The 9,038-nt window shown below is 38.1% G+C and overlaps 1 protein-coding gene across 1 annotated transcript; it reads right to left on the reverse strand.

Annotated features, from left to right (window-relative positions):
- Positions 1-669: 669 nt before the first annotated feature.
- LOC121243889 (protein DCL homolog, chloroplastic) lies at positions 670-7,452 on the reverse strand. Its single transcript, XM_041141954.1, has 3 exons — positions 6,996-7,452; positions 3,132-3,246; positions 670-1,078 (listed from the first exon to the last, which is right to left on the reverse strand). The coding sequence occupies exons 1-3, from the start codon at positions 7,301-7,303 to the stop codon at positions 908-910; spliced, it is 594 nt and encodes a 197-aa protein (XP_040997888.1). The 5' UTR covers positions 7,304-7,452; the 3' UTR covers positions 670-907.
- Between the last annotated feature and the right edge of the window lie 1,586 nt (positions 7,453-9,038).

A 9,038-nucleotide genomic window follows, 5' to 3' on the forward strand; every position in this document is an offset into this window, starting at 1 on the left:
ACTGGATGTGCCTTATATTCACAGGACAGACAAGAAGACAAAGCTCACATGAGCACAGGGATATGGGACGCCAAGAGGCAATACCATCTTGGGTTTGGAGCCCCCGGAGTGAACATCAATGTTGACAGCATAGTAACTCAATGCATATGGTATCAATGCAACTAGATAACCACTCTATTCTCTAATTAAGCTTCACAACAATGAGATTTTATTTACCTAAGTGAGCCATAAAATAATGTAACATTCAGTTTTTTGTTTATATATATATATATATATATGTTGAGAACATCTCCAAGGCAGGGCCCTTTGAACCCACCTCTGTAGAGTAAATTCCGATTTCGTGTACCACACCCTCGAAAGTTTTCATATACGAAACTGGATAAATCACTGACTTTTCACCATAGAGTATGGTCCTAAATGATTGTTTACACCCATAAGGTGTTAAACCCCAAAACCAAGGTCCTCTCCACTTGGGCCGACCCCCTGGGGTTATGTAAAATTCTTAAGGTCATCTCACCCAAACAACCCCGGGGGGGAGGGGGGGGGGCATTTGGTTCTGATAGTTATTTAAGTAACAATCAATGCAACTACTTAACAACACGGGTCCTTGGGACTCAATAGAAAAAAGCTTACCAACAAGCGAAGTGCGAAACCAAATAGAGATGCAAGTCAACAAAAACAGCTAACTTCAATCATTTCCTGTCTTCATGTGTAAACAAACTTTAAGTCCCGGTCAAGGATTATCTACCGCATTGACAATTTGCAGATCTAGGCTATATGTTTAGTCACTGAAACCAAAATGCATGTTCTCTGCCCCAAAAGGGAAACAAAACGAAAAACAAAATAGACATTATCATGACTATCTCTGGTGATATTAAAAATTGTAAGCCTTTGGGCTTAACTGATATCAACCACTACCACGTTTGAAATGTTCTCGAATGAACCTTTCTGCATAGGATGGGTACTTATCTCGAATGTATGCTCGAAGGCACTTTTGATATGAGAAGTCTATCCATCCGCCATCAGTTCTTACGACAAAGAGGCATCTTGAGCGTTTAAATTGGGGATGCCGATCAACCTTTATAAAGACATATTAAATAACAGGTTAGTAAGTTTAGATGAGGTCAAAAGCAGATAACCATTCAATATCAAATGCAACATTGCCAACTGTTTAGATGAGGACCAAAAAAATGATAACTATTCTTCTTGACAGAGGAAATAGGGGTAAAAAAATTGACACCAATCAAAGGCAATATACACTGATCTACACAAAAACTATGTGTTGGCCAAACATCCAGCAGAACCCTGGAGCAAAATGTGCACAGGGTAAAAACCAACAAGAGACCATAAGACAGAATGTATCCATCATTTACTGTCTCCGCTGTTCATTTACAGTGAAAGCGACATAAATAAAAACAAATTAGCTGTGAGGGTTCAAAGTAAACTGGGAGATAGACCAAAGAGCTTACCTGTTGCTCAATTATTCATATGGACTGGGAATACCATACAGTTCATCAAACATTTAGGACCATTTTCACTTTAATGATGTTATGACTACCCAAATTGATTATAGAAAGGATAATGAATGAGATTTCACATTGCCCAAAAGGGAGAAGTACTTGTGCCAGAACTTTATAATTGTTCAACAAGCTAGGCAGCTCGTCTATAATTGTGTTGCATCCTTATTTTGTTCATATTCAATCTGGAACCACTTGCTCCAGAAAATTAAATAGAGTGATCCGGCCCCAATTCCTCATCAAAAGATGGCTGGTGGATCTGTCAAGGTTTCAAAGCTAAACTTCGTCTATGTTTGAGCAGTCGGTCTCACAGTGAGGCATGATTATCTATAATGATTCCAATGGGCTTCAATTGTTTCCTTAAAGTTTCCTTCTGAAGTACAAGCCTGGATGCGTTTTGGGCTATCCTTGGTTTGTTATGGATGTGTTGACATTTCTAAATATACAAGTCATTTCCACAACAAAATCTGATCATAGAATTTTAGAGAAATCGAATGTAACAATTACAAATAAAGAAATGGAAACGTAGACTGCTTGAAATAGTATTAGAAAACCATAATTCATTTAACTATACCAGGAAATAACCCGAAACTTGTTTGAAACCATGTTCAATAAGACTGCTTTGGCAGCCATTGATACACAATATATCAAAGAGGTGCAACAGTGTGCAAGCATAAGCACCTAATTCTTGGCTTCCAGCCTCTAGTGACTTTTGTGGCTAATAACTTTTGTTGTAACTTCTTGTCCATGCATATGCAACTGGACACTGATGATTAAAGCAGCAACCTAGAGAATTACCAAAAAAAAAAATTGTTGCTTCAAAACTGTTATGACTCATGAGCCTGTTCTCAAGGAACAGGAACATCACTTCTACCTCAAGCCTTTAATGGATCAGCACAAGTCTAAAGGAGCAAAAGATGGTGATCTACAAATCAAACAAGTGAAAAACTTCAAAAAGTCGACTATAATTTCTCAGTGGGGGAAAAGTAATAAATGACCATGTTGATGTTTGGAGCAGTTTGGCTGAATTGATTATAAAAGCCTACCATTTTCACTGCCTCTTCTCCCCCACCCCCCGGCATTTTTCTTTTTAAAGTAAATTCTTAACACAGAACTGAGGACAAAATAAATGGATGAAACCCAAATACCAATTTAATATTCAACGGCTCTTGCCAGAAACCTCATATTTGACTTGCAAAGGTATGCATTTTGTAGTTTGAATATCCATAAGATGGTTACAATGAAAGCATTATGAAGCTACTGCATATCCTTGATTAATTTAAATTGGGATTGGCTCTATAGATCCTCCCCGACTAATGAGGGCCAGCCCACATGATTTGTTTCTGCCATTCTATCCAATCAATATAAGCACAGTACAGTACAGAAAACAATTAGATTTTCTAACTTGAAAAATTCTTCGACCCAATAATTGAATAAACAAAAGCAGGTCACAGAGATTAGGAACTTCAAGAAGGGGATCTGAGAAAGCCACCTGAGAATGATACTGACAGGATCAGAGAGCATCATCATCAGAATATTGTTTGACATCCGTTACTAAATGTTAGCTGGGTAACCTTAAAAATTATATGACATATTATGCAAATTAAAGCTTACCATTAAAGAATCAAGTCCACATCCAATTTTATCTTCAGAATGTGGATGATAAGCAAGAAGCTTCTCTAACACAGCTTTCTCATCTTCGACTGTTAGACGTTCCCCATCTACGTACCTAGCAATGGAAAAATCAGTCAAAAGGAGAAGAGCTTTAGGGTCCAAGCAAATTGCATAAACAGATTAAGCATTTAAATTCACACCACATATTTTACAAAAGATAGAAAATTCACGTTAGGCAAAGATAATAAACAGAACAAAAGCACCTCTAATGTACTGTGGCCAGCATTAGTTATGTTCTGCAGGCTTGACTAAGTTGACTTGCATACTTGTATGCATTTTGTATTACCATCATGCGATCAAAGCTTTATCATGCTTATACATGGTCTTGAAAATGAGAAGAAAAAAAAAAGGCTTGCCAATTGGTAATTATGTATCCTTATTGGTTAGAAGGGTGTAGCTATAGGGCAGAACTACCTTAGGGCCAAGGTGCGCCATCAAACCTCCCTTGTTTTGAATAAGCTCCTTCCAATACACCCAGAAAACAAGGTTTTGAGGATAAACTGCAAAGAGTTTCATGTTGCACAACCCCATGTCAAAATCTCCAACACTATGTCCAAAAGTGATTGAGAACCATTATTTCATGGTTCTAAATATAGGATAGCCTGTAATTGAAACAAGGGCAGACCAAAGAGGTCCAAAATTGAATAAGATACAGAATTTTCATGGTTTTTTCTTGGGGTTTTTTTTTTTTTTTGTTTTGGGGGGGGGGGGGGGGGGGGAGTGCACAATAATTTATCAGAATCTGCCTTACTTACAAAGGCAAATGAAGAGATTCTTTTCATTATGGAAGCCTAATGTGACCCAGTTGTACCAAGAGAATCCTTCGTGATTGCTCTGCTTTGGTGCAGGGACATATAAGTTAAGACAGCTGTGCTCACGTCGAACCTTAATCAATGGCCTACTTTTTAAAGTAATGGAGTGGGGGAGCATGTTGTGGTACTACCCCACAGCAATAGCCTATTAGTTACTTGCCAATAAAACCAGACTATCATTCAACTCGATGTTGGTACCTAATGAGGAGATGCATGAATGAACTGAACAATGTGGTAAAAGAAAGACCACAAATATCATTGATTTTTTTTTTTATAAGTAATAATATTATATATATATCAATATAAGTAACCAAGTACACTGGACGTATACAAGAAAACACATAGCCCATACAAGAGAGTCCCTAATGACCCAAAAAGCCAATGAAACCTACCCAAAATACACCAAGCCCGAATTGGAATGTAACACACCTCCCCAACCCCAGCCCCTTGTTTCCGTAAAACTACTCTTCTACCCGAACATCCCACTACAAGATCGTCTTCACAATGCCCTCCCTTTAGTCTTCCCTCGACTTGAGCTACCTCTCTTAGCATCGTAATTGATTGCCCATGAAAGACGCTTTAACTCTTTGCTTTTCTTAAAATTTGATTTGGTTTCATGGGCAAGGATCTACCCCCCGCCCTCCCTCATCCATTCTCGACCCACCTCCAAAACCTACGACTAGGTCCAGCCTCTTATCCACTTTAATCATCAAATATCTCACAAACTCCATAACTCCCTTCAATTAAGCTTTGACATCCCACAAAACCCCCTCCACCTCTCCCAATGTCACCTGACGACCTTAGTCTCCTACAAATACCTTACCCTTCCCTTCTGCCGCTGAGCTGATCTCGGTCGGACTACCCGCTAGTGACCTCAACATCGCAGCGTATGAAGCACCTTTGACTGAGGAAGGCCTTCCCACTATTTTTCCATCAACGAACTCCCCACTTCGAATAATGGCTTTGGACTCTGTAACACTTCGAATGGACTGCAGAAAACCTTTCCATCCAATGCCATTTACGCCCTCCGGAATCACCAACAAACCTTTCCTCCTTCCATTTCGAAATTTTGAGAGCTGCAGAAAGTTGCCCCTTGCGTTAACATGTTGAATGATAAAAACTCCATTACCCATCCTTAACTCTCTGAAGAAACCTTCATGGCAGTTAAGTTCTAAACAATCCTCAATCCCCTTAGCCACAGCCACGAAGTTGTCATCCCCCCTAGATACATGAACTTAGCTATCATTTTACTACGTTCAGAAATACGGAAACTATTCCCTCCCTCTTTGGATTCCACTTTCAACCACCTCCCGCCTTCCAATTGAGACGAATCCACATCGCGTGCCGTCATCATCAAATCCCACTGCAAATCTGCACCCACTACTCCCTACTGCTCCCGCTTCATCCTCTTAAGGTAAAAAGCAGATCTATGCCCACAGAATAGACTCCCGGTCGCCACAGTTTGTCAAGTCGCAGAGCCCTTATTGTGTTAACGGAAAAAACATAAGCATACTCAAGTCGCAAGACGCAGGCAAAGGCTCAGGTTGACCTCGAAAGAACTAGGTTTGTGCCGACTAAATGCACCTAAAAAATCCAGGTCGCCGAAGGGGAACCGACGTTGGAGGGCCCTTAAAAGAGTCGCCAGAGCCCGTTGACCTTGTCTAGGCCGATGGTGAGAAGTCACTCGCTGGTGTTCGAGGGCGCGATGTCGGAGGGCTCCGAGAAAGAAAAAGTCTTGCGAAAAATCCAGATCACCGAAGCCAGGACCTACGCCAGACAGCCCTCAACACTGTCGCAGGGGCCCGTCGACCTTGTCTGGGCCGGTGGAGAGGTGTCACTTGCGGGTGGCCGACGTCGTCTCTGAGAATGACAGAGAGAAAAATTATGAAAAAAACCAGGTCACCGGCGCTAGGACCTATGCCGGACGACCCTCAGCAAGGTCATCAGAGTCCGTCAACCTTGTCTATGCCGGTGGTGAGGGGTTGGTTGCACGATGGCGGCAGTTCTTCTCTCTCCGTAGGGTTTACTCACAATATCATTAAAAATAAATCTGACAAGATACTCACAAGATCAAAGATAGAAGTTGTTTTCTTCTTCTCTTGTAAAAGGTCTCAAATCTCAATCCACTCTACGTTAGAAATTCAAGTGCTTTTTTTCTAGAGGTATGAAGTCCAAGAAAGTTAATATTTAAAGTTTATATAGCATCTATATTCCTCGGTAGATTATACTAATATACATGTACATATGTATGGCTAGGGATGAAGTTACACTGAAAGTAAATTTTGGTTAATTTCATTGGCTAAGCATCCAAAAAAAATTCCACATTTTTTTTTGGTACCCATCATGTTTGTATCAGGACGAATAGAGATTACAACCATCATATTGCTCAACTGTTCAAAAATTTTGGATTTTTTATGTACTTTGAACAAAACCGAATCCATGAACAGATAGATATGAAATTTGGTGTGATCTATAAACATGAAGAGAAACGTGTGATCTAACAATGGGTTGGACACAGTATTAATGTAATGCAAAAGTGACGTAGTTTTAACAAAGATTAGGCCCGGCGGAACTCAACCTAACCATATGCATATTTTTATGCGTGTGCGTGCTTGTGTAAAGACCATCAGAACAGTCCTTTCAGTACCAAGGCAATACAAATCCAAGTTCTGCCCCTACCCAAATACAAGGAGAATTAGTTACACAAAGTTTAAAAGAAAAGTAGAAAGGAAAATAGCAGCATAACCTCAAGGCTTCGTTTACTAGCCGTAAAGCAGGATATAACATAAAGGAAAAAACATAACTTGAAGCCTATATCACTAATCACTTATCTCAAAGCTTAGCAACGAAATCGAAGTCAAGTAAATTATTGGGCAGTATCATTTTCTAACTTGGCAGAAGCCTTAATTTCATTCCTTCCCAGACATTTTCCCACAACGTAACTCAACGTTTCCGAAGTTCCAGGAGTATCTGCGCGCAGAGAGAGACAAACCTGCCGGAGTGGAGAATCTCTTTGGTTAGCGAAGTGATGGGCTCGATGTCTTTGAGAATCTCGGCCTCTTTATCTTTCCAGCGGTAGTCAGGGTCGTCCCACCGAGGGTACTTGGGAGGGTCTCCGGCGCTCCAAGCTGGGGTTGATTTGTCCGTAGAGGATAAACTCTCGTCGGCCCGACTCGGCTCTGCGGCTGTGCACCAGGGACGGCGCGGCGTCGAGAATATACCGGCGGCGGCCCTGTACTGGTGTTGGTGGAGTCGGAGGCGCAGGAGTGGAAGACCTCTGAGAAGCAGAGGAGCGGCCATGGAGATGGGAGAGGGATTAGGATTGGCGGAGCTCGTTATCGATCATAGGGTGATAGTGAGCGACTCACTTTGTCTGGAGATCGGGGGCGGAGGTAGGACCGTTAAGAGAGTATTAGCGAAAGGCCGTCGTTTGCATTCCAAAGGTGTTTATTATTCTTGGGCCAGATTTGCTTTTACACGTTATCTCTTTTAATTATTATAATTATTTTAAATTTTTAAATAAAATAAAAAAATAATTTAATTATTTTAAATTTTAAAATAAAATTAATATTAAAAAATTATATTTTAATTTAATTTAATTTTATTTATATAACGAGATGAGACTTATTATTATTATTATTATTATTATTATTATTATTATTAAATATTCATTTAGTAAACAATATGATTTCTAAATAAATACTTACGAATGAGATGACACGATACATTAGATTAAAAAATACATTTCATTAAACAATAAATATAACAGAATATATTAAGATATGTCAATTTATTAAAAAAAAAAATCTGCAGATTTAACATTTTTTTTTATTATATTAGAGAGAGTCTACATTGAAGTTCTTATATCACACAACGAGTATGTTGTTGTCGGCGTGGCTTATGATTGCTTTTTAAAGCAAAAACACAAACACAAACACAAGTATCTCTCCCATTCTTCCCAACTGTAATATCTCTCTCTACGTGTGGACACGATATTAAGTCATTAAGTATTAATAGATAAATGAAATTGTCAAAAGAGAAATTATTATCCTCAGATCAATATCGATAGAATGAGCCGCCGTAAATGTCGAATTTGGAAGGGTGGTGAAATGTTACGATCCTGAAATTTTGGTTAAATTAATATCCAATAGTCCTAAAACTTTTGGATCAAAAGTTGAGTCTTTAACCCTCATGATCATAACATTCTACCGCACTTTCGAATTCAACATTCACGATGGCCGACTCTATTAACACTAACTCGATAATAGCCATTTTTCTTTTGGCGGCTTCATTCATCTATCATTATTCAATAACTTAACACTATACTCATATATAGTATCAAGATATTTTAATCTAACTTATAAGTTGTCCCTTTCGTAATTTGAACTCATGACGTAGTTCATACTCTAACACCATTTGTTAAAAACTCAACCATTGATCCAAAAGTCATAAAATTATGGGTGAAAAAAAAAACCTGTGAACAGGACCAAACCGGTAGATTCGGCTTGGTTCAAAACCGGTTCAGTCCGGTACTAATTTCATTTTGTCAAAATCGGTTGAAATCAGTTTGATTTCAATTTTCTTTTTTCTAACACCGGACCGGTTCACACACACACACACATTTTAATTTGTTATATTATATAAAATATTTTTATATGGTTTTTTTTATATATAATTTATATAATTATATGTAAAATAATTTTATATTATATGCTAAATTGCTAATTAATATAAAATTTAAAAAAATATAAAATTAATCTTATAAATCTTAATATAACATTTGATATAACATTATCATTAAAAGTTTTAAATTATAATATAACATAAAATTTTAATCTTAAACATAAACATTTGATCATATGTTATTAATAAAAACTATATATATATATATTAAGGATAATATATATTCTTTTTGATAAATACATTTCTATACATTTGATCATATACACTCATATAAAAAGTGTACGTAACAATCATATTATCATTAACATTTATGTAACCAAGCATACTATCACTAATGTAATGGACGTGTCTC

Source organism: Juglans microcarpa x Juglans regia, chromosome 8S (assembly GCF_004785595.1).
Source record: "Juglans microcarpa x Juglans regia isolate MS1-56 chromosome 8S, Jm3101_v1.0, whole genome shotgun sequence".
Classification (NCBI taxonomy): Eukaryota; Viridiplantae; Streptophyta; class Magnoliopsida; order Fagales; family Juglandaceae; genus Juglans; species Juglans microcarpa x Juglans regia.